The sequence below is a fragment of the Chlorocebus sabaeus genome, chromosome 9, assembly GCF_047675955.1.
Source record: "Chlorocebus sabaeus isolate Y175 chromosome 9, mChlSab1.0.hap1, whole genome shotgun sequence".
In the NCBI taxonomy this organism is placed as follows: Eukaryota; Metazoa; Chordata; class Mammalia; order Primates; family Cercopithecidae; genus Chlorocebus; species Chlorocebus sabaeus.
Genome location: NC_132912.1, coordinates 128,312,113 through 128,338,129, shown reverse-complemented (window position 1 = coordinate 128,338,129; position 26,017 = coordinate 128,312,113). Strand labels below are relative to the sequence as shown.

The 26,017-nt window shown below is 45.3% G+C and overlaps 2 protein-coding genes across 3 annotated transcripts in view; one reads left to right on the top strand and one right to left on the bottom strand.

The window, feature by feature from the left end:
• The first annotated feature begins 211 nt into the window (after nucleotides 1-211).
• MMP21 (matrix metallopeptidase 21) lies at nucleotides 212-11,191 on the top strand. The gene is made up of 7 exons (XM_007964370.3): nucleotides 212-413; nucleotides 1,714-2,248; nucleotides 3,287-3,426; nucleotides 3,653-3,794; nucleotides 5,417-5,674; nucleotides 8,305-8,477; nucleotides 9,039-11,191. The coding sequence occupies exons 1-7, from the start codon at nucleotides 252-254 to the stop codon at nucleotides 9,336-9,338; spliced, it is 1,710 nt and encodes a 569-aa protein (XP_007962561.3). The 5' UTR covers nucleotides 212-251; the 3' UTR covers nucleotides 9,339-11,191.
• Nucleotides 11,192-11,863: 672 nt separating this feature from the next.
• EDRF1 (erythroid differentiation regulatory factor 1) overlaps nucleotides 11,864-26,017 on the bottom strand; it is a 44,055-nt gene continuing 29,901 nt past the window's right edge. For both annotated transcript variants that reach the window (XM_007964364.3, XM_007964365.3), the window contains 4 exons: nucleotides 24,630-24,783; nucleotides 21,307-21,422; nucleotides 20,362-20,513; nucleotides 11,864-12,702 (listed from right to left, as the gene is read on the bottom strand). In XM_007964364.3, coding sequence (XP_007962555.3) covers nucleotides 12,531-12,702; nucleotides 20,362-20,513; nucleotides 21,307-21,422; nucleotides 24,630-24,783 — 594 coding nt within the window. In that variant the 3' untranslated portion in view covers nucleotides 11,864-12,530. The remainder of the gene's footprint in view (nucleotides 12,703-20,361; nucleotides 20,514-21,306; nucleotides 21,423-24,629; nucleotides 24,784-26,017) is intronic.

Below are 26,017 nucleotides of genomic sequence, written 5' to 3'. Positions count from 1 at the left end.
AAACTCCGGAGGCTGAGAGGAGTTCTCACACCAACAAGAAAGTGAGCCTGGGGTCTTCAAAGGCAGCACACCCATGGCCTGCCACGTGGCCTCCTAGTGGGCACACTTCAGGACTGGGTGAGAAATGCTTGGAAACCTGGGTGCTCCCTCCTGGGCAGCTTATAAAAGCCACCCTAGGTTCTGCTCCTTAAGGAGAGGTGACGGGGACGGGGACAAAGCAGGCAGGGAGGGCAAGGGTTCAGGCCAGGCCAATGCTCGCCGCCTCCATCTTCCGTCCGACACTGCTGCTCTGCTGGCTGGCTGCTCCCTGGTCCACCCAGCCTGAGAGCCTCTTCCACAGCCGGGACCGCTCGGACCTGGAGCCATCCCCACTGCGCCAGGCCAAGCCCATTGCCGACCTCCACGCTGCTCAGGTAGGAGGAAGCTGGAAGAATAGCAACACCCCCAGGCACACGCACGTGCACACAGGCACAGGCACGTGCACACGCACGCACAGGCACAGGCCAGGATGCTGACTGTGCAGAGGCGGAGAAGGGCCAGGCAGGCTGGGCTGGGAGGGAGGAGTGGCTCCTGTGGCTCCTATTGAACAACCATGACTCCAATGTTAATCTGATTCGACAACCCCACAGGTCAGCCCTAGTGAGAGAGAAATGTCCATGCACAGACAGCAGACTGAAATGCCAAGTGCCTTTCCAAAGGCAAGCATGTGATACTGTAGTGGCCAAGGCACTGTCGGAAGGCTTTCTGTGGCTGCTCACCATGCCAGTCTCTGGATGTGGAGAAGGGGACAGCCCTGCAAGGTTCCCCAACACCACAATAGTGAGGATCCTAAGAGAGCTGTCTGGGGTGGCATCCGTGGACCTCACCTGAGTCTGTGGTGAAGCACCCAGAGGTCCGATGCAGCCGATCCCCTCCTCCAGAGAGTCGTGGTTGGGGACAGGGAGAGGACCCATGAGGTCCCTTGACCTGCCCTGGCACGTGGTCCTGTGGTCACCATAGGCCAGGAGCTGATGCTCAGGGTCAAGTCCAATCCCCAGCTCCCATGGTGCCCCAGAGGCCAGGGCAGAGAACAGGAGACCCGCCCTGTAGCCAGGCCCTCAGCAGCATGGGGGCCGCCGACCTCCCTCCCGCTATGCGGCCATGAGGAAGCCCCCGGGTCCTCAAACCCAACCACTGCCAAGCCCCTCAGTTCGAATTCCCAGCTCTCAGGACATGCCTCACCATGGCCTTCTCTGCAGTGTGGCCACGCCCGGCCTTCCTTGGCACCCCCACCTGCCCCCCACGACCTGCCCCGCATGGCCTCGGGGAGTGTCTTCCTTCCCCCCTGCGCCGACCTCTTACCTCCTCCCGGCACTCGCCCACCTCGCTGCCCAGGTCTCCTGCTCCTCGGGCCCTGGGGCGCCTCTGACTCAGCCTGGTGCCCATCCAGGGCGGCACTCAGGACGGCGCCCAGGACTCGCTCGCTCTCTCCTGTCTACCTCTCTCCTGTCTCTGTCCCTCACTGCTGCTCTCTCTGTATCTCTCTCTCTATTTCTATTGCTATCTCCATCTGTTTCTCCCTGGCTGTCTCTCTGCTTCTGTCTGTCTCTATCTTTGTCTCTCTGTCTGTCTCTGTGTCTCTCCCCACGTCTCTCTCTCTAGACTCTGGGGCAGGGCAGCCCGGGAGGGCCCGGACCGAGGCGGCCCAGATGAGGGTGCCTTTCTCTCCCCCAGCGGTTCCTGTCCAGATACGGCTGGTCGGGGCTGCGGGCGGCCTGGGGGCCCAGTCCCGAGGGGCCGCCGGAGACCCCCGAGGGCGCCGCCCTGGCCGCGGCGGTGCGCAGGTTCCAGCGGGCGAACGCGCTGCCGGCCAGTGGGGAGCTGGACGCGGCCACCCTGGCGGCCATGAACCGGCCGCGCTGCGGGGTCCCCGACACGCGCCCACCGCCCCCCGTCGCCGCGTCTTCGCCCCCCGGCCCGCCCCGCAGACCCCGCTCCAGGCGCTCCCCGCGGGCGCCGCTGTCCCTGTCCCGGCGGGGTTGGCAGCCCCGGGGCTCCCCCGACGGCGGGGCCGCCCGGGCCTTCTCCAAGAGGACGCTGAGCTGGAGGCTGCTGGGCGAGGCCCTGAGCAGCCAACTGTCCGCGGCCGAGCAGCGGCGCATCGTGGCGCTGGCCTTCAGGATGTGGAGCGAGGTGACGCCGCTGGATTTCCGCGAGGACCTGGCCGCCCCCGGGGCCGCGGTCGACATCAAGCTGGGATTTGGGAGAGGTAAGAGCGCCCCGGGCTCCTGGCCTTCCGGCCCCAGCCCCTTGGGGACCCCGGCGCACCTACCCCCGCCTCGGCCACCTGCAGAATAGGGGGCTAAGCCCTCCCGGCCTGTCCCAGGCGCACTTGTCAGCAGGCAGAAGCCTCTGGTCAGCATCGTCTTGTCAGAATCATGGTCACCTCGCAGAGAACCCGGTGTGGCCTATGGGGACACCACGGCCGGCCCTGGGCTCAGGCTGCTGCCTGGGCTGCTCCTCAACGTCCCACTCGGCTCCCTGCCTGTGCCTCCAGCTTCCCTAGGGAGCAGCAGCCGGGCCTCGGGACAGGGCGGGGTCAGGCACAGGTGCCACCACCTCCCCCGTACAAATGGACAAATGCGGGACAAAATACCTTGGACATCTAGCAACAGAAGTGTTTTTAAGGGGCAGACCGAGCAGAAGAGGTGACCACTGCCACCTGGAATTGGGTGCTGGCGCCCCAGGAATCAGGTCTTGGTCTAGACTCAAGGATGGCTGGGATCTGGGATGCCCAGAAAAAGGCACCCAGACTGGAGCGTGGATGAGGGCGTGGAAGTGGTCAGAGACAAGCAGCAAGCAGACAAGCCGCTTTTCAGCCCCATTGGTGACCCAGGGGTGCTCTGGGCTGTCTCCTGGTCTCACTGGGTTAATGTCCCAGGGTGAGAAGTACAGGGACACGGTGGGCTGAAAAAGACAAATTTTAAGGGACCCGGCTTCCAGTATTTCATGACCTCCGCAGAGGCAAGGATCCGGCCCTGATCTTGTCCGGGTGAGGCCTTTTTGCCGTCTTCCCAGGCCCCCTGTGCTCTGCTCCCAGGCGTTTGGTGCCTGCTGGTCTCTGTCCCTAACAGTAAACACAGTTTATAAACAAACTGTCTCCCACCCTCCTCACACTGAGGACTTAATCCAGGAGCTGTCGCTCTGTCTGCCTCTGCTGCCAGTTCCTGGAGGCTGGGGACCCCCTAGGTGAGGAGTCTGTATGTGGAGCACTCATCCTGCACGGGGACCTTCTCCCCCTCGCCAGGCCGGCACCTGGGCTGTCCACGGGCCTTCGATGGGAGCGGGCAGGAGTTTGCACACGCCTGGCGCCTAGGTGACATTCACTTCGACGACGACGAGCACTTCACGCCTCCCACCAGTGACATGGGCATCAGCCTTCTCAAGGTCAGTGGTCCTGAGCCGCTCGTGTTGATAAGACACCAGCAGTGCTCATGGGCCGACGTCCAAAAAGTCCAAGCTTTTCCCATGTAGCGTCTACATCCTCTGAGGGGGTAAATCTGTGTCTGACGACGGCTCCCCAGTTCCACTGGTGCTCCCCTCTTCACAAGCACTGCTCCTCTCGAAACACAGGCCTGCGTCTGTTACGCCCATGGTGTGTGTCCCCTTCTAGGTGGCTGTCCATGAAATTGGCCATGTCCTGGGCTTGCCTCACACCTACAGGACGGGATCCATAATGCAACCAAATTACACTCCCCAGGAACCTGCCTTTGAGTTGGACTGGTCGGACAGGAAAGCAATTCAAAAGCTGTATGGTAAGACTGCTGGGGAGGGCATCCCTGAGCTCGCGGAGGACACTGTATTCCAGCGCACAGCAGGACCCCGCTCACTCCTCACCGGGAACCTGGGCCCAAGAGCACAACGTTGTACAACTCATGTCACCCAAGGGTAGCCGTCCTCTAGCTCCCTGATGCCATTCTCTCACTTAAAAGTGGTTCTGCCCAGTTGCCAGCCAGTCCCTCCTGTGTCCTGTCTTCCACATGCCACATGCATTTCCCGGGAGGACAGTGAACGCGGTGTTTTTGTCAACACAAGCGGGCGCCCCCACCCGTGCTATGGCATCCCACCAGAGACGCACACACCGGAAGCCCTCGGAGTTTACTGCAATCCCAAAAAAACTGAGTTTAGCCAGGATAAGCTCTAATCTCTATTTAAAATCGTTCAGGCCAAACGTTCTAGTGGTTGATTAAAGTGGTTAGTGATTTAACACCGAGGCCCAAGGGAATAAAGCTGTCCTCCTCTTTTCCATTCAGAGGTCCCTAGGCTGGGCACAGTGATTCACGCCTGTAATCCCAGCACTTTGGGAGGCCAAGGTGGGCGGATCCTTGATGTCAAAAGTTCGAGACCAGCCTGGCCAACATGTTGAAACCCTGTCTCTACCATAAATACAAAATTTAGCCAGACGCGGTGGCACACGCCTGTAATCCCAGCTACTTGGGAGGCTGAAGCAGGAGAATTGCTTTAACTCATGAGGTGGAGGTTGCAGTGAGCCAAGATTGCACCACTGCACTCTAGCCTAGGTGACAGAGGGAGACTCTGTCTTGAAAAAAAAAAAGTCCCTAACAGAGACCAGCCCATTTCTGTTCTCACATCCCCCCGTTCTCAGCACTGTGTGTCTTTGGAGACAACAACAGCCAGGACACACGGACTTGCCCCAGTGGAAACTTTACTCTTACATGAGCCCAGAATCAAACTTCTTCCCACTAATGAAGTCAAACTGCCATCAAGGCGTCAAGGGAGGCATTCACTAGCTATATTTAGGGTGGTCAACCGTACATAACTTTGCATCCAAATTGAGATGCTTCTGAGAGGGGCCTGGGACACTGCGAAGAATGAAGCCACAATGTGCCTGTGAACCAGGACTGTAGCAGGCAGCATGGCACCTCCAGCTCCCTCTGTTAACCACCTCAACCTTTTTTTTTTTTTTTCCAAGATAGGGTCTCACTGTATTGCCCAGGCTGTAGTATAGTGGACTGATCTCAGCTCACTGCAGCCTCAACTTCTCAGGCTCAAGCAATCCTCCCACCTCAGCCTCCCAAGTAGCCTGTGCCAAGGGACCACAGGCACGTGCCACCATACCCGGCTAATTTGTGTGTGTGTGTGTGTGTGTGTGTATATATATATATTTTTTTTTTGTAGACACTGGGTTTCACCATGTTGCCCAGGCTGGTCTTGAACTCAAGCAATCCTCTTGCCTCAGTCTCCCAAGGTGCTGGGATTACAGGCATGCGCCACTGCACCTGGCCTCACTTCAGTCTTACACGGTGTCTTACTTTAAGGTGTTTTTATAGAAAGCCCCAGCTTTGCAACTGTCTTCATTCAAGTCACACATGAAAATATGTTTCTGTACCATGTGATAAGTGACTTTTTTTTTAAGGCTCCTGTGAGGGATCATTCGATACTGCATTTGACTGGATTCGCAAAGACAGAAACCAATATGGAGAGGTGATGGTGAGATTTAGCACATATTTCTTCCGCAACAGCTGGTACTGGCTTTATGAAAATCGAAACAATAGGACACGCTATGGGGACCCTATCGAAATCCTCACTGGCTGGCATGGAATCCCAACATACAACATAGATGCCTTTGTTCACATCTGGACATGGAAAAGAGATGAACGTTATTTTTTTCGAGGTACAGATTCTTCATGGATGGTTCAATTTCCCTTGTTAAATGAATGCACTCAGAAGGAATGTCTTGAGCTGCTACCAAGGAATCTGTTGTAATGCTCTCGTCATTACTTGCTTAATTTTTATCTGCTCCATCAGACTGGAAGCTCTGAGGGCACAAGGATTAGGTTCTACTCTGGTTGTTTGTTTGTTTGTTTCTGAGACAGAGTTTCACTGTTACCCAGGCTGGAGTGCACAATCATGACTCACTACAGCCTCGACCTCCTGGGCTCAAGTGCTGTTCCCACCTCAGCCTCCTGAGTAGCTGGGACCACAGGCACACACTACTACACTTGGCTTAATTAAAATAATTTTTTTTTTTTTGTAGAGATGGAGTCTCACTGTGTTGCCCAGGCTAGTCTTGAACTCCTGGCTTCAAGCCATCTTTCCACCTTGGCGTCTCCAAGTGTTGGGATTACAGGGGTGAAGCACCGCACCCAGCCCGATCTTAAGACGGCACTAAGTCACCGAATGAGTGAATGAACTCTACTAGGTACTAAGGCGGCTGCCAAAAAACTGTAAGAAAGGGCCCTGCCCTGCAGTTTTAATCTCGTTCTGGTGGGAAAAAAAAATACCTTGGACATCTAGCAACAGAAGTGTTTTCAAGGGGCAGACCGAGCAGAAGAGGTGACCACTGCCACCTGGAATTGGGTGCTGGCGCCCCAGGAATCAGGTCTTGGCCTAGACTCAAGGATCGGTGGGATCTGGGATGCCCAGAAAAAGGCACCCAGAATGGAGAGTGGATGAGGGCGTGGAAATGGTCAGAGACAAGCAGCAGAAGCAAAGCCGTAGGGCTGGGAGTGAAAAAGCCGCAGAGCTGTGAGACTGGGGTCCATCAAAGCTGGCGACAGACTTACCCGGGATGAGGTCAGGCTAGAAAGGCAGGTTGGCCCAACCACAGAGGGCCTCAAATGCCAGGGTTGGGGCTGGACTTCGCTGAGCAGCCCATGAGCCATCAATGGCGACTGCTCAACAGGGAAGGTCAGTGTTTTGCTGGAAGACAGAAACTGATGTGGTGGAGCCTGGGGGGGTCATGGGGAACACACAAAGGCAGGCAGGTCTGGGACTCTTACTACCGCTGCTCCTTACTCATACCCGGTCTCATCCAGTACCCTGGGCCCGGTGCACGAGGCATGCTGCCTTTGCAAAACCAGACAGCACAGAGTCCGATCATAAACATGATTTTGTGGTCACTACTTTTTCCTTCCCCTTTCCTACCCAGAGACAAGTTGTATAGCCCCTCTGCCTGAATCCTGGTAATATAACCATAGGGCTTTCAATTGCTCAAAAAGACTTAACAAGGCAAGAGCCAAACGGAATGAACTTTATATGCAAATTTTACCATAAGGATCCTGTATATTAATTTGGTCTCAGTTTTCCTTCATATCACACAAAGGAAGAATTAGTTCAGTACATAAAGAAATTGCCTTACAGCTGACTTTTTTTAGTTCAGGTCTTTCAGAGTTGGAAGCACATCTTTCAGGGTTTTAAGAAGTTCCAAACTAGAATTTATGTTGGCAACACTCAAAGAATCTTAATTACAGATTTAGGTCATCATAGGATAACTACTACAATACAGCTGTATTTTATTCTTGGAGCTTTAAAAACATCTTAATTTGCTATGAATATTTTGGATTAAAAGAAATTCCTGTTAGAGTGAACTGCATCTCTAACTGGACATACGTCGCATTGTTCTCAATGGTGAACTTTTCCAAGTATATTAAATATTTGGTTGCTAAGGAACGTACCGTACCGCTTGGGGTGTTCTGTGAGCTGTGAACACCAAATTATCTGAGTGGATTTAGTCTATTCCGTTGGCAAGATACCAAATATTCAGGATTAGGAACTAAAAAGAAGAGGCTAAAATAAACTCCTACTGATTTAGAGCACGAAATGAGCGTTCGAACTCTGAAACAAAATGGAGCGCAGTTCCATTTCGCAGGACAGTGGGCAGCCTCTCTGGAGTGGAATTTGAGAGTCCTGGCTTGCATTCCTGGCTCGGCCTAGGCGGTCTGAATGTGGACAAGTCACTTCAGCTCTCTACTCCAGTGTCCTTATTTGTAAGGTGGGCGTGGTGGTGGGACTAGAGGACTCTCAAACACTCAAGGTACAATCCAATCATAAGGATCATGATTTCTTCAGTAACAAGAGGGCTTATATTGATTAGGATAGGAAAGTGATTCCAAGCCTTGGGCCACTAACATTAAAAGGAACATCTTTAGACTGCAAAGGAAGAAGAAAAAAACATTAAGATACTAAGGTAAAAAAGACAGGATTTTTGCTGTTTTGTTTTTGCTTTTGATGAGGGCCGGGAGGATGATGTTCATGGGGCGGGGTTTCCTTTTGCTGTGAAAGGCAACCAACATTCCAACTGCAGCAGTGACGGTTGCACTTCCTGGGTTAAATGTAGGAGTAATTCAAGACCTGGGAAATCGCGGAGTGGAGGCTTCACTCAGACGCCGAAAGCCCTGCTTTCTCCTAGAATCATGGCAACACATTGTACAGGATTGGCTGAGACCTAGATTAAAACTCTCCGCTTTGTCACATGATTTAATAGTAATAAACCATATGCACGTTATTTTGTTTGGCTCTCAGGAAATCAATACTGGAGATATGACAGTGACAAGGATCAGGCCCTTACAGAAGATGAACAAGGAAAAAGCTATCCCAAATTGATTTCAGAAGGATTTCCTGGCATCCCAAGTCCCCTAGACACAGCCTTTTATGACCGAAGACAGAAGTTAATTTACTTCTTCAAGGAGTCCCTTGTAAGTAGAAGGCTCTTCAGCCTAGCAATGCTTCTGTCATCCCTCATAGAGATTGGTCAGATGGTCAAGTTCGTATTTAAAAGCTGTACTTGGCCTGCCACAGTGGCACATGCCTGTAATCCCAGCACTTTGGGAGGCCAAGGTGGGCAGATCACTCAAGTCCAGGAGTTTGAGACCAGTCGGGACAACATGGTGAAACCCATGTTTCGGTCTCAACAAAAAATACAGAAATTATCCAGGTGTGGTGGCACATGCCTGTGCTCCCAGCTGCCTAGGAGGCTGAGACGAGAGGATCACTTGAGACTGGGAGGTCGAGGCTGCAGTGAGCTGTGATTGCACCACTGCACTCCAGTCCATCTGGGCAAGAGTGAGACCGGGCACATAAAAAAACCCCCAAAACTTGTACTCACTTCAGATCTAAATAGCGATGGCAGAGCATGATGGAAAATTAAGAAGTTCAAGTCTAAAGAATTTGGTACAAAGTCTTGTCTTGTTGTTATAAATTAATGTAAAAATATTAATGATTTTCAGAAGAGCCAGTCTATCTTATTTGCTTTGCAGGTATTTGCATTTGATGTCAACAGAAATCGAGTACTTAATTCTTATCCAAAGAAGATTACTGAAGTTTTTCCAGCAATAATACCACAAAACCATCCTTTCAGAAATATAGATTCCGCTTATTACTCCTATGCATACAACTCCATTTTCTTTTTCAAAGGTAATGCATACTGGAAGGTAGTTAATGACAAGGACAAACAACAGAATTCCTGGCTTCCTGGTAATGGCTTATTTCCTAAGAAGTTGATTTCAGAGAAGTGGTTTGATGTTTGTGATGTCCATATCTCCACACTGAACATGTAATAAGAAAAAGTGGGAAACGGAGAGTAACAGGACTTCGCTAAGAGAAAAATTCTGATACTGTTTGCAAAGAAAACCAGATTTTCAGTAGCTAAAGCAAATATGGCACTGTAAGTTAAAACCCAATGGGAAAAGCCTTAGTTGAACTTTTAAAATACTTGATTTAAAAATCAATTGCTCAGGGAAAACATAATTCATAACCTAGAAAGGTTAAAACAAACAAACCCCAAAACTAAGCATCCAATGATCTTTGCCTGCTTTCTACTCTGTGGGGCTCCGCCCATCCCAACTGTTTGCCCACCTGATTAATGGGAGTTGGAAGGGCGGCCAGAGCCCTGGGTCAAGCTATGAAGGAAGGAGATGGCACGGAGATGATTTTACTGAGGGATGGAATGGGAAAGTCATGGGATTCAAATGGATTGCCCTCCATAGTCCCTGTCAGAATGACATTTCTCTAAAGACAGTGTACAAAAGGTTTTCACGTTTATTTCTCTCTTGATCTTCACAGCTCTGTCAGCGTGGCAGGATGGATGCTACTGTACACATTTCCAGTCACATTAGCCAAAGTTCATCTGTTGTATCCCGCCAAAAGTCAAACCCAATGGTAGCTCTGGGCCCTCATCTCCAAATCTCAGCCCAGGGCCCTCTGCACTTCCTCTGTGTCACTGTGGTGGTCTTGGGCCCAAAATGAGTTGCACCCTCTTGTTTGAACACACAGGCCTGCAACCCAAATGGTCCTGAACAGAACAGCTTTGCTGGTTCACTATAATTCATTTAGTTTTCTCTCCTACCACTTTATATGACAGTTCACTTAGGTTCTAAACACCAGACTACCAAAAGGAGACTCTTGAAGCTAGCTGGATAATTTTATTTTTCCAGTATCAGTTAAATCTAGGATAGGCAGTATATCCCTTCAACTTTTACATAATATGGCTATTAACTCTTAACCCAAACGAAAACCCAATGTCATCTGTAATGATGTGAACAAAATCTGAAATTAACTGAAATGGGTTCAGTAGCCTCCATGATCAAGCCACAGATATCAAATTCTTCTTCCAAAGGAAGAGCGGAAACACAGGTACTTTAGGAAATTTTAAGTTAAAAACAGCAAATTACAAATATATTTTATAAGGATCTTTATTCCCCCCGTAGGAACTTTCATGTTATTGCTCTGACAAAGGAAGATAACTAGAATTTATTCTTGCTTAAGAACAAATTCTCCTGTTGACTGAAAGCTTGTTTCAGCCAAGGAGGGGGCGGGAGGAAAGATCAGCACCTCTCAGGCCCCTGACCCCAGCTCAGTCCTGCCTGAGCAGGAACATGCTTTTGAATTCACTAACCCAAAAGATGGTATATCATCTTTGATCATAATCCACAGAAGTGTCTACGTTTATCTAGCAGGGCGAAGACAGTTTTATTATGTGTGTACACTTGCTACAAGGGGAAACAGAATGACACTGGTCCTGAAATGAAACATTGCTGAATTTGTAAAACTGCTTTACAATGTAGAATTCAGGCAAAACTTTAAATGTTTCAGTGATTAATTTTTGCAAACTGATACATATCTGTTCCAAGAAAAATGCAAACTAGGTAAACAACAACTAAGTGGACAAATGGCAAGAGAGAATTCTGCTGAGCTATGATGGATGTTAACTCACTGTCAATGGGCTGGGTGTGATGGCTCACACCTGTAACCCCAGCACTTTTGGAGGCCGAGGCAGCTGGATCCCTTGAGCTCAGGAGTTCGAGACCAGCTTGGGCAACATGGCAAAACGCTGTCTCTACTAAAAATACAAAAAATTAGCCAGGCATGGTGGTGCACACCTGTAGTCACAGCTACTTGGGAGGCTGAGGTGGGAGGATCCCTTAAGCCTGGGAGGCAGAGGTTGCAGTGAGCCGAGATTGTGCCACTGCACTCCAGCCTGGGTGACAGTGAGACCCTGTCTCAAAACAAACAAACAAATCTCAGCCAATGAAAACACCTGAAAATCTCTTTAAAAGAGAAAGAAGTCTCTTTTACATCATAGCTCTGTAAAAATTGGGCTTAAAACCAGTTATTCCAAACAATTTTCTAGTATAGTTGGAATTCCTCCAGAGGTCTGGCTGGTGTGGGAGGGGCTTCTGGCCACCGTGGAGGGCCTGCAGGGAGCTGGCCCCATCTCCAGCGCACCTGCCCTCAGGCCTAGGCAGCAGACCTACCCACAATGGTGTCATGCACAGCAGTCCAGACATTCACCTCACCTGGAAAGAGCCTGTTTTATCTGTTACACTGCCTTGAAATTGAAAGTATGAATTATGAACAAAAACAGCCTTGTGTACTCTAGCCATTACAAATAACAGGGGATGTTTGTGTGTCACTGGACAAGAGCCATGTAGCAGCAGCAATAAGTAAAATATTCTAGGGAGAATTTAGTGGACAGCAGAATTTTACTTTTAATGTTTTGAGCTTTGCTTTGTAAAGTTTATTAATTTTAGACTGAGTTCAACTCAAAACTCAATGTGAAGAATGAAAATTGGAAAAATACAAAGACATTTTAAATAAATAGTTTATTTATTCAAAATAGTTTTCTTACCTTATTCACAGTTTCAAGTTTAAAATGAAAACAAGGGGTAGTACCTGCTCTTGATCGACTGTCATACAGAGTCAAAAGTGAATCCTTTCAGAACATGCATTAAATACAGCAATTGCACAACAGCTAGTCTTTGAAAAATCCTGCACTGAAGCTTATGAAGAACACACCTTTTTCCTTGGCAGTTTAAAAGGAAACACTGTAGATGCACAGGAAGTCTCCTTAACCCACTTGAACCTGTAATGTCATTTGGATAAAAGTTCTTTTGACCAAAGTAACATTTTATCCAAAATAATCATATCTTAGACCATGTAGCTTGACATACTTCAAAAATAGGAAAGTGTAACTGCATCACAGCAAGTCTGTGAATATTGAGGTACTATGTACTTCTTAAAGAAACGACTAGTGGAAGCTTTAGGTTTGATTCTGATGTTAGCACTTCAAGTGAAGAAGCCACAGAACTCAACCGTAATTTGTCTGTCACTTAAAATAACTCTGTGTTTCCACTGATATACCTGTTTTAAATGGATATTTCCCTATTATTTAATGAAACAAAGCACCGAATGAACAAACCGGCTCCGTGTTGAAGGCACTGACAGCGTGTCTGGGACACGGCTCTGTGCAGTCACTGAACGGCGCTGCTGCTCGCTGCACTGCCGGCGGCAAGCTGGCCCAGCAGGTGGACGATAACGTTGATTCTTTCCAGAAGAGTCGCAGTTTTATTTGCAGTTGCTCTCAAAAGCTGGGAGTAAATGTGCTTGTTGGTTTTGAGAACTGCGTCATCTTCGATGTTATTGCTAGGGTTAGAAAAGACAAAGAGACAGGTAAGGGACCAGCGATGCCTACCGACAATTCAGAGGCCCAGAAGACCAGACAGTGACAGCCCAACAGTCACTCTTCGCAGAGCAGCAGGTGTTCCTCTCCTGCCGGGTTCAGACCTGCCTCCTTCTACCTATTACTCACCGGCCTGTTTCTACACATTTATTTCAACACATCAATGAAATCCAGTACTCATTCCTTTTATCAACGTTTGAATGCCTATTATGTACTAGGAATTACTCTTGACAGAGAACAGGCAAACAGAAGCCCCTGACTTATGGAATTTGCATTCTATTGAGGTAGGAGTTTGGGGGAGGGGAGCAGAGGCACTGGGGGAAACCACAGTAAACAAGAGAGTGACAGACGGGACAGCCATGAAGAAAACGCAGTGGAGCCGGCGAGGGCACAGAAGGAGCTATGCGGTATTTCCTCTGTTCCTCAAGCTCCGCCTAAAGCGCCTTCCTGTGTCCCAAACACACATCTAAAGCCACTGTTGGACTGCCATCTCTAGAGCTAGAACTACCTGGGGTTTAAACATGGATTCCTGAACTACAAGAACTGCTGCATCTCAGTTTACTCTTAAAATGTCAGTGCAATTCTGTGTGAAGACTGCCCCTCAGCGGAGGAGTACCAGACAGTACTCTACCTTAAAACTATTTCAGTTTACAGTTTGTCCTGAAAACATTTACCCCTTATGATGGATTGGTGAATGCTATTTTTGTTACTACTGGAAAAGACTAGTAATTCCGTGGCACTTCATAGCTAGCTTTTTTTTTTTTTTTTTTTTTAATGAGTCCAGGTGCAGACCCCTGGCTCACATAACCAGGTAACAGATAACAATTCCTCAACTCTTTACAGTGTCCATGACCACATCTGAGCCTTACAATAATCTCATCCCCTCAGACAGGCAAGGACTAGCATTCTTAATTTACAGATGTAAAACCTAAGGCCCAGAAGGGTTAATAGTTTGGATGAAGGTCAAAATGTCATGTTTTCCAATTTCAAATGCTATGCTCTTTCACCTCTTCTGGCGCAAATTTTCTCTCTTCACCCAAGGGCTTGCCTCAGGCCTGCCAGACAGCAGCCAGTAGTGCAGAGCTCCCTTCCCCAGGAATTCCCCTTTCTTTTATTCCTGGCTCCATTCCTCCTCCACAGGATCCCCATTGCTGCCTTTAGACATTTCTCCCCTCCAATTCCCACTTATTTTATCAGACAGATCTCCTCCTGCCTTCCCCCAACAACCACAGTACAGCAGAAGTGACTGTTGTAAATGTATCCCTGTCTGTAATCTGGGCCTAAGGCTGGCTGTATTTTAGTTATGTGGGGAGTTAACAGTCATGAAACCTTTGATAACCTTATAGAAAATTTAAATGACTCTGACAGTAATCAAGGCATTAGCACTTAACAATTAGAAATGGCATTTGAAAGATGAATTATTCTTTGTGGACAATGACATCACACTGTCATTTTATTAATAGTTGGGTGCCTAAAGATAACTGATGGCTACAGGGATCATAACCTTAAAATCTTTGGATTTGTCCTAACCATAACTCTGAATCTTAAGTCTTTATCTTCCAATTTCTACAAATCATGCCTTCCTTAATGCATTCTTATCGGCAGTTTCACTGACCTATGACCCCTATTCAGAGGGCTCCATCATCTCACAGGTTTTTTCTAAAGGGAACTAACTTACATTCTTTCATCTCCCTTTTTACTAATCTTAACCAAATATTAAATGTACACATCTAATGGGAACAACCCACGTATCTAAAGGATCTGTTCTTAGCACTGCAGCAGAGAGCTCCCTGAATCTTCAGAGATTACTTCTACTTTTTATGGTATTTCACTATATTAAACCCCAAAGCCACCAAAATGTCAAGAGGCCTGGATCTGTGAAAGCAATGAATATTAAAATACAGTAGAAGAGTAAATTCTAAATTCAAAAAGAAAAAAGAAAAAACCTTTGGCTTAACAAACTGCTACTGCTAGAATTTCTAGCAGATCAATGCCAATGCAGTTGTCATATGATGATGAAATGCCTGTATAACCTGAAAATGAAAACAAAAATTTTTTAAACAAGTAAAATGCATCTTTCACTCTAATTCTATAGGAATCTAATAAGCTTAAGATATTAGTTATTAAGCCTTGTTTATTTTTTTGCCAGAGGGCATGTAGTGGAAAAAGCAGTAGTCAAAAAATGAAACAAAAACTTATTTAACATGGCCTCTCATTATCTGTGGAGGATTGGTTCCAGGATCCTCCAGGAAACTAAATCTGAGGAGGCTGGAGTACCTGATATAAGATGGTGCAGTATTTGCATTTTGGCTGTGTACATCTTCCTATATACTTTAAATCATCTCTAGATTAGTTATAATACCTAATACAATGTAAATGCCATATAAATAGTTGTTATATTGCTTTTAAATTTGTATTATTTTTTATTTATTTAATATTTTCAATCTGTGGTTGGCTGAATCTGTGGATGCAGAATCCCTGGATACACAGGGCCGACTGCATTTTCTCTTTTGGGTCTCATTCTGATTTCCCTCGATACTGCAAAAGAGAATGTTCATGTATTCACCGTGAAACAACTAAGCCTGTGGCAGAGGCTATTTTCCTCTTAATAAAATTATAGATGTTTTCATTTGCATATCAGTGAAAAATGAAATAGTCATTGACTTAGTAATTTTTTTGTTTTGAAATTTGTCAAAGTGCTTATTTTATTAACACAGTATCACATTTAACAGTTTAATAAACCTTAAAATCAATATAAATTAGCTAAATAAGACTGAATGCATCATGCATGAAAACTTTACACTAAAATAGTTTTCAGCAGCATATTAATAACCTAAATAAACAGAAACTTAGAAAACCTTCCATTAAAATAAAAATTACTTAGGTCACACATATATGACTGTTACAGTTATAAAAGATAAAACTGAAACTATTACCTATTAAATTACTCAAATGATTGACTTGTGAAAAATCAATGAATCACTTCTTCTCACGTATCATATATTTATATTGCCACCTTGTGGAAACCAATACAAATTTTAAAAATTTACACACTGCTGTTAGAAAAAGGCAGGAATTCTTTTCAAGCCTTGTTACTATATGCACTATCGGCTCTGCCTTACAGCTCTCCAGAAAGATGGATGTCTCCGCTAAATTACAGTGAGTGTATCAACACCCGCTGGCTGCTGTGTACCACAACCAGGATATGGTACAGACACTGAGGATTAACAACAAAGTAAAAGCTCTCCTTAGACTATAGAGAATTATTCAAAAGCTTTTTTTTTTTTTTTTTTTTTTTTTTTTAAAGAGATGGGTTTTGCTCTGTCTCCCAGGCTGGAGTGCAGTGGTGCTGTCATAACTTGCTGTGGCCTTGAACTCCTGGGTTCATGTAATTCTCCTGCCTCAGTCTCCCAAATAGCTGGGATCACAGGTGTCAGCCATGGCACTTAGTCCAAAGGCAATTACTGAAAGAAGTTTCTATTCATGGTGCAGAGCTGGAAAAAGTCTCTGGCTCAAGCAGGGCAAACTACAAGGTCATGGCTCTTCTTAAATCCATGAGAGAGGTGGGACAGCCAACCAGCCTGCAATCTAAGGAGAGATAGGCTGATGCAGGGAGAGAAAGGACAGTCCTTCCTTACCCAGGGAAGATGCAGCCAGATGCCAGTAAGCATTTAGCTAAAATAGTGAATGAGTTGGTGGGGGCCCAGTGAGGCTGGTGAGAAAGTGTAGGGCCCCTGTGGAGTCAGGGGGTTCATATCTTCTTACTGGCTTTTCTCCAAGGACCTCCTCAAGTTCTCACATAAAAGACCAGTGAGAATCCTGAGAGTGACCCTCCTGGTGTAGACCGATGGTAGGGTAACAGCAGCTGCTGTAGGAGGGACCAGCAACCCCACCTAGACCCTTCTCCTCTATGAAACAAAAGCCTCAATGGGGGTGGGGAAGACAATGACCACTGTCAACCTTAGGGCATGGGTTAAAGTCAATGAATAGAGGGGAAGGGAACAGAAAAAACACTCTGGGGCGTCAGGAGGGGGTGCAGGAGCAGTGGGAAGGCCACACTCCTGAGACTCAGGGACACGAATGTCTGCCTAGGCTGAGGCTTAAACAACTATGGAGTCCTATGGTGGACTGCTTGACCCAGGAGTTTGAGACCAGCCTGGGCGACATGGCAAGACCCCATCTCTACAAAAAATGAAAAAATTAGCTGGGTGTGGTGGTGCACACCCGTGGTCCTAGCTTCTCTGAGAGGCTGAGGTGGGGGATTGCTTGAGCCCAGGAGGTTGAGGCTGCAGTGAGCTATGATCATGCCACTGCACTCCAGCCTGAGTGACAGAGTGAGACCTTGTCTCAAAAAAACTAAACATAAAAATAAGTAAATAAAAAATAAAAAGCAAGACCCAACTATTGCTACCTACAGGAAACCCAATTTTAATATGAAAGACATACATGGAAAAAAACATTAACCAAAAGACAGCTGAGTGGCTATATTATCAAAGAGGGACATCTGTAGTAATAAGGAGGTCAGTTCTCCCAGATATCACAATCCTACGTGTGTGTACCTAACACAGCTTCAAAAACACATGAAACAAAACTGACGGTGCCGAGAGGAGAAACAGATAAATCCACAAGTGTAGTTGGAAACTTCAACACTCCTCGCTTGGTAGATTGATCGCAGAAGACAGAAAGTCAGTGAGAATATAGAAGACCTGAACAATACTATGAACACGCTTAGCCTAACTGACATTTACACAACGCTCTCTACCCCAAACAGCAGGACACGCAGATTTTTTAAGTACACATGGAACATGTGCCAAGACAAATCATATTCTAGGCCATAAAACAAATCTAAGCAAATGTGAAAGAAGAGAACATACACAGTTATGGTCTCAGCACATAATAGAATTCAACTAGCAAGCAATATCGAAAGATAGCTAACAAGCCCCAATATTTAGAAACCAAACAGCACACTTCAAATAACAAATGGGTCAAAGGAGAAGTCTCAGGATATCAAATATTATTTTGAAACAAATGAAAGAGAAAACATACAAAAATATATAAGCTGTAGCAAAAGCAGTGGTTTAGAAGAAAATTTTTGGCAGCAAATCTTATATTAAAAAGGACAAATGTCTCAAATTAGTAATCTAGGCTTCCACCTTAAGAAACTAGAAAAAGAGCAAATTAAGTCCAAAACAAGTAGAAGGGCAGAAATTGATGACATTTGAGAGAGAGAAACAATGAGGGGAAGAAACAGTCAATTAAGCCAAAAGTTGGTTCTTTGAAAAGATTGAAAAAAAAAAAAAATTGATAAACTTCTAGCTAGAATGACCAAGAAAAACAGAAAGAAGGAGGATTACCAATATCAGGACTAAAAGAAGGGCTCTCATCACAAACCCCCTTAGACATTAAAAGGATAATAAGGGAAACTGTGAACCTATACATTTGACAGTTTAGATGATGGACCCTCGTTTATTCAAGAAAAAGACAGCCTGAGTAATACTGTATCCAAGAAAAGAAATTGAACTCACTGTTTAAAAACTTCCAACGAAGTAAACTTCAGGTTAAGATGGTTTTACTGGTCAACTCTACTACATGTTTAATGAAGACATAGTACTAATTCTGTACAATCTCTTTCAGAAAATAGAAGAGGGAACATGACCCACAGACTTTATGAGGCCAGCACTGTTCTAATACTCAAACCAGACAAACCCATTATAAGAAAAGTGAGCTGTAGACCACTATCCCCTATGCACAAACACAAAAATTATCAACAAAATGTCAGCAAACTGAATCCAGTAATACATAAATAATACTACATCACCACAAACTGGGATTTATCCCAGGAATGCAAAGTTAGTTTAATATTTGAAGAATCAATGTAATCCATTATATTAACAGGCTAAACAAGGGAAACCATGTAGTCATCTCAACAGATGCAGTAAAAGCACTGGACACAAATTCAATATCCATTCATGATAAAAACACTCTTAGTAAATTGAGAATAGAAGAAAACATCCTCAACTTGATAAAGGCCTTTACAAAGCCCCACAGCTGATACGAGGCTTAATGGTAAAAGACTGAAAACTTTCTCCCTGAGATCCTGAGGAACTGGGGGCAGGGGCAGGGTTGACTGCAAAGGACAGCAGGAGGGAATTCTTGGAGTGATGGAACTGTTTTCTGTCATAACTGTGGTGGCAGGCACACATCTGTATGCATTTGTCAAGATTTTAAGAAGTATACACCACAAAGAGTCCATTTTACTGTATATAACAAAAAAAAAAAAAGAAAAGACAAAAATGACCTGCACCCTAAGATTATAAATTGGTAAAATATACATAAGATAACTGGTAACAATGGATGTATTAGGATAAATGGTTTTCATTTCCTTTTCTCTATTTTCCAAATTTTGTTGTATGGTCAGATTGCACTTATATTTAAAAACAAGGAAGGCATATCATTTATATTACTTTCCTGATCTAGTACTACTACTGAAATTTCAAATTAAATCAATAATGCCAAAATAACAACTTTGGCAAAAGAATGTAAGTGTAACAAGATAACCCGAGGCCACGAGAACATTTCTGCGGAGGTGTGTGCTCCTGCTTCCGTGTTCTGTCCTCTACTCTGCACTTGGCCCTGAGCATCAAAACTCCAGTCCAGGCTCTCCATTAACCACAACATTCAGAAGTGTCACTAGAAACACAGATCTTCATTCCAGGGTTATTCATCTCCCTCAGGGAAAATGTTAACAACAGAGTATTTGGCCGGGCGCGGTGGCTCAAGCCTGTAATCCCAGCACTTTGGGAGGCCGAGACGGGCAGATCACGAGGTCAGGAGATCAAGACCATCCTGGCTAACACAGTGAAACCCCGTCTCTACTAAAAAATACAAAAAAAAAACTAGCCGGGCGAGGTGGCGGGCACCTGTAGTCCCAGCTACTCCGGAGGCTGAGGCAGGAGAATGGCATGAACCCAGGAGGCGGAGCTTGCAGTGAGCTGAGATCGTGCCACTGCACTCCAGCCTGGGCGACAGAGCAAGACTCCGTCTGAAAAAAAAAAAAAAAAAAAAAAACAGAGTATTTGCCCTTAGGCAGCAAGATTTATTTCTTTTTGTAATTTCAATACATAGAAGGCTTCATGGAGAGGGTTCTTACCTAGTTTAACAAGTCAAGAAGGAACACCACTTAAAATTCTGGACTATCCACATAGAAGACAAGACAGAATACTATCTGTTCTTTTTTTTTTTTTTTTTTTTGAGACAGAGTCTCACTCTGTTGCCCAGGCTGGAGTGCAGTGGTGTGATTTCAGCTCACTGCAACCTCTGCCTCCTGGGTTCAAGCAATTCTCGTGCCTCAGCCTCCCCAGTGGCTACGATTTACAGGCGCATGCCACCACACCAGTTAGTTTTTATATTTTTGGTAGAGATGGGAGTTTCACCATGTTGGCCAGGCTGGTCTCGAACTCCTCAACTCAAGTGATCTGCCTGCCTCGGCCTCCCAAAGTGCTGGGATTACAACTGTAAGCCAATGTGTCTGGCCACTATTTTTCCTTTATAATGTTAGTAGAGAATATTTTTATAGGTAGGGTGCTGGGAAAGAAATTCCTACAAATATCCACTTAATTTACCTTGTTTTCTTTTTAGTTGAAGATAGCAGTTTAATGGACTGAAGGAGAAGAAATGACAACCGAGACTCAAATATACTGAGGAGTTTCATCACTTCTTCTCGATTGAGACTAGGAGAAGCATCAGCAGCTGGAGCAGCGTCACCACTCTTAGGCTAAAAACAACGACAAGTTATTTTCCTGGAGCTACCCAACAGCTGTAGTTTCATACCGTATCAAGTGATGGAACTGCAGTTTCATTAATCCAACAAATGTTTAACCCTAAACAAACAAACAGAAAGCACACCTACGATCATTCTGATAGACTAAAACACACAATTAAAATGTCTCAGCCCACATAGGCACTTTTGTAGAAGAAATTAATCCTGACTTTCCAACATTAGACACAACACGGAAATGTACGGTACCACACAGGATTTGACCAAGCAGGGCTAGAAGAGCAACAGGTGGGTGCACCATGGGGCCTTCAGGAAGCTCTTACAACAGCAGAAGGTAACACGAATGCTGGAATGCCCAGAAAATGAGAAATTCCTTTCTGAGGAGCCTGCTTAGGCCCAGTCACCATTCCACTGCTCCCAGGCATTTTAATGGAAATTACAAAGGAGGGCACAGGCCTTTTCTTTTAAAACATAAAACAAAACAAATTCCCACCAACAGCAACAAAAAAACTTGAGACTTTATAATTTGCTAACTATGGTCTTGTTGAGATATACTCTTAAAAATATTTTAAAATACTTGCAAATTAAAGAAAGGAGACGAATAATTCTACTAGGCAAATATAACAAACCACTGTTAAAATGTTTCAGCACACAGCATACATATGTACATGTGTGTATATATACACACATAAAACATACACATACTCACACACACAATATGCCCACTATGTACATTCACCATGTAGCTTAAGATACACAAAGACCAAAGACAGTCATTTCCTCCATTTACCTGGCCAAATTCTTCTACAAGCTCCTTCTGGATCAGCTGGAATGCGTGCTCGGTTCTCACCATTATATCAAGAGCCCCAGATAGTGTTTTCAACTTTCCAACATTGCTATTCTGACCTAAAGTGTTAAATACAAAATGTTCATTTCGTTAATATAAATCTAGAAACCCATCTAATGTTAATGTATTAATGAAAATTCAGACTTTCAAAATGCTATAAAGGAAGCTAATGAGAATCTTAATTCTTCTAAATCCAACTTCTGTTTAATAATATTCCCTTAAGAAAAATACTAAGTCTGAACAAAGCGATAAATAATCATTGCTTCCCTGCCTCACCATTTGGTTTTGTCAAGATAGGCCACTTTTTCAGAACAGGAGCCTTAGGAGAAGGGACCAGCGGAAAAGAGTCTGGGGCTCGAGGCCAACCTCACAATTTACCAGCTGTGTGGTCAAGTCACATAAGCACTTACTATCAGCTGTCATACCTGTAAAATAGTTTCTTACATTTCTGTTCAAAGGCAGGAAGTCAGACCAGATGAACAAGGTTTTGTTTTATTCTAGAGCCTTCTGAATACAATTTTTCTACAGTTATCAGACACCACAACACACCTTTGCTCTGTTCTCCTAGAACTCAATCATGTGTGCGGTGGTGTGCAGTAGAGGATTCATCTTGTACAAAGATTTGTCCTTGGCTCCCAGAAGGTAATCACTAAGTCCTTGAAATGCCCTGCCCGGTAAGAATGCCTCTGTTTACCTGGGGGGAGGGGGCTTGGGTCACAATGGATAGTCTAACAATGGGATTTACTGTGGGGGCTTTGGGCCCCAGGGTAACAGCTCAACCTCTGGAGGCACTGGAGACAAAGATCAGCCACGTGGCAGTCAACCATGTCTATGTGACCAAGTTCCAATGAAAACTCTGGACACCAAGGCTTGGATGAGCTTCCCTAGTTGTACAGGCATTGATTTATACACTTGGTGAGTACTGTCACGCGTCACTGCCGGGCGGCAGAGGAACTGGGAGCTCAGCGCTTAGAACTCTCTACAACTCTGCCTTCCGAGCCTCTTCCCTCAGCTCATTTTAATGTACATCCTTTCAATGTGAGAAATTGTAGCTGTAAGCAGAACAGCTTTCATGAGTTCTGTGAGTCCTTCAGCAAATTCTCAAACCCGAGGGTGGTCCTGGAGACCGCTGACAAACCTCCAGTTAGTGTGAGAAGTGAAAGTGGTCTTGGGGACTCCCCAACTCTGCAGGTGGTGAGAGACAGTAACTGTTGCCTTCTTCCTTTAAAGCATAATCCCACACTTTCTAAACAACTTATTATCTTTAAAATCAATGGGTCAATGTGATTTCAGCATAGATTTGGCATCTGGAAGACAAGCTATTGATTATGTATGAAAGTGTCATTGGGGCAAGGACCAGACAATATAGACATTAGGAAGGGAGATCTGAATCCTATGTACTAGGAAAAAAAAAAAAAACAAAACACTGGGTAAAATAAGATAGAATAAAAGGTGTCACAACCTAGAGCATTTATTAACTTGGCTTACAAAACCCACAAACCTGGCTAACAAAACCCCTCTAAAATATTTACATTATTTTCTAAAGTACTCATAGTAGTAAAACATTTAAAGGAGGGAATTAAACACGCTTATCATCTTAGCAAATTGTTCCAGTATCTTCCAGCACTTTGGGAGGCTGAGGCAGGAGTATCGCTTGAGCTCAGGAGTTTGAGACCAGCCTGGGCTTATAACATAGTGAGACCCTGTCTCTACAAAAGATTTTTCAAAAATTAGCGCCTGTGGTCTCAGCTACTTGGGAGGCTGAGGATCACTAGCGCCCAGATGGTCAAGGTTGCAGTGAGCCATGACCATGTCACTGCATTCCAGCCTGGGTGACAGAGTAAGACTCTGTCTCAAAAACAAAAAACAAAAAACAAAAAACCCCAACAACAAAAAAGATCTTGATCATTCTAAGGAATTCAAACAAGGCAGAATATTCAAAGGTGCAAGTGAAAACTGAAGATCACTCTCCCCAGACCTTCCCCACATCAAGAGCTACTGTTAATTCTGGTGACTGTCCCACACATCTAGCCATGCATTATATGCCAACAAAAAATTAATTTTAGTAAAAACTATTTTTAGAAACTGTTTTAGATAGGTAATACATTCCCCAAATTTACAAGGTCCAAATGGGTCTGCAGTGAAACCCCTCCTCCTGGCCTTGCAGGTTTCCTCCCCAAAGGGAACAACGTTACCAGTTTCTTATACATCCTTCCAGGGCTATTGTATACCTGTGTAAACTAAGTCATACAGATTTAAAGTATTAATCTGATTTTATAGAAGGCTGAAAAACTAAATGAACTGCTGCACTTCAAATAATTGTTTCTTGCTTCTTGACCACACAGGAGATATTTCTCAAAAGACTCTTCTGTGAGAGAGGAGAACAGGTGAGCAAGAGAGAAAGGGGGACAACTGAGGAAAAATCATTAAGTGGTTGAAGTATCTGCTTACTCCATGCCATGGAAAATAACATAAGAAAGCATTCTCACTTCCACCCTTCTCTATCTCCCGACTTATCTTTACCTCGGTCAGGCTCTACAGTAGTATCTGTTCTGGAACCACAATCCAAGGGTCAGTTCTATGTTTAAAGGGTTCAATATGGCCCACTACTCCTTTACTGTTGCCTCTCCATTCCCAAATTTTTCATGCCGATTTAAATCTTTGGTTTTTTTTTTTCTTGTTTTTTTTTTTGACACAGTCTCGCTCTGTTGCCCAGGCTGGAGTGTAGTGGCATGATCTTGGCTCACTGCAAGCTCCACCTCCTGGGTTCAAGTCATTCTCCCACCTCAACCTCCTCAGTAGCTGGGACTACAGGCCTGCACCACCACACACGGTCAATTTTTGTATTTTTAGTAGAGATGCAGTTTCATGATGTTGGCCAGGTTGGTCTCGAACTCCTGACCTCAGGTGATCTGCCCGCCTCAGCCTCCCAAATTGCTTGGATTATAGGCGTGAGCCACCGTGCCTGGCTGACTGAAATCTTTAACTGTCTAAATTGATTTGTCAATTTTTTTTCCAAATAAGTGGTCATGGGACACATCTCAATATTTCTAGTCACTGAACATAAATTCTAATACATTTCTCTAAGTTTTAAAAAGCACTTCAAAAAGCGTAGAGATTTCTCCCCCTCCCTTCCCAAAGTCATTAACTATGGGGCAAATTAAAAAGAAAACAGTATGATTTAGATTCACAGGCCTGCCTTACTCTAAGACAATCCAGCACTAAGCCAATGCATACATATCTGAGAAATGAGAAGTAAGACTTACTGGTCATCTGAAATTCAGCAAATGCTACTCTCTCCAGCTGTACTCTCAGCAGCTCGCAGGGAGCATCTTTGAGCAGCTGAAACAGCTTTGCAGCCTTGCTGTAATGAAGATCGGCCAGCACCCGGTGTTGTTTCCTGAGGTGTTCGTCACCAACCTAGAACCAAACCAAAACAAACAAATCCTTCACGGTAACTACTTCAGGCTTCACTAAGTGCTTCTTAGTTATTTTTCCCCCACTGTGGGTGTTACTAGGTCTTATTAGTTTTAGCTTTTATACTGAGGTCTTAATCCATTTCCTTTCTTTTTGTTTTTGAGACAGGGCCTCGCTCTGTCGCCCACGCTGGAGGTCCAGTGGTGCAATCTTGGCTCGCTGCAACCTCTCCGCCTCCTGAACTCAAGCAACTCTCCTGCCTCAGCCTACCGAGTTGCTGGGATTGCAGGCACCCGCCACTACTGCTTGGCTAATTTTTGTATTTTTTCGTAGAGATGGGGTTTTGCCATGTTGGCGCAACAGGCTGGTCTCGAATTCCTGACCTGAAATGATCCGCCCGCCTTGGCCTCCCAAAGTGCTGGGATTACAGGTATGAACTGGAGCAGCTTTCTTTCCACTTCGCCTTAGGAAGTCCTTAACCAAAATTCAGGTTTCCCCAGATGACCTAATATCCTGAGGGCAAAAGCAAGCTTAAGGGTGCCCAGACGATTCAGCAGAGGAATAGTCTTTCAGCAAATGGTGCTGGGACAACTAGGTATCTATATGCAAAAGAGTGGGGAGGCCTGGGAGGCGGAGGTTGCAGTGAGCTCGGATCGTGCCACCGCAATCCAGTCTGGGCAACAGAGTGAGACCCTGTCTCCAAAAAAAAAAAAAAATCTTCTCCAGTTTAAGCTGTATCTCAAAAGATGATACTTTTCAGGATAAGGGCAACCCAGAAGTAAACTCATGCCAAAGGGACTGTAAGGTAAGTAGTCTCACCTTGCAGGGGAGAAAGATCAACAAAACAAACAAAAAACATCACTGAGAAACTACAGGCCCAAGACGCGTAGCAGAAGCCAAGCAATCTCTCTGAAGGCAGGCGCCTTTATCCTAGGCCTCAGATAATTCTCAGAAACACAGGAATCTGGGCAGCAGGATTAATGTACAATACTGTTGGTATTCATTATTTCTAATAGCATCAAACTGGAATAATCCCAAAATTCAGTAATCATAGACTAGATAAACAAACTACAATATAGTCATTTAATGACTACTGAGCTGGGAAAATGAACAGCTACCTGTGCCAACACAGATGTATCTCAAAAACATGATGTTAAGTGAAAGGCAGTAAGCCACAGAACACCAACAGCAGATTCGTTTTCCCATGCTCACCACAGAGCACAATGTAGATATACCG

Bases quoted from the DNA above. Each gene is read 5' to 3' on its own strand.
- MMP21 (XM_007964370.3), top strand. From the start codon at position 252: ATGCTCGCCGCCTCCATCTTCCGTCCGACACTGCTGCTCTGCTGGCTG. The intron at 414-1,713 runs GTAGGAGGAAGC...TCTCTCCCCCAG, and splicing joins CCGACCTCCACGCTGCTCAG to CGGTTCCTGTCCAGATACGG. The intron at 5,675-8,304 runs GTACAGATTCTT...TTTGGCTCTCAG, and splicing joins TGAACGTTATTTTTTTCGAG to GAAATCAATACTGGAGATAT.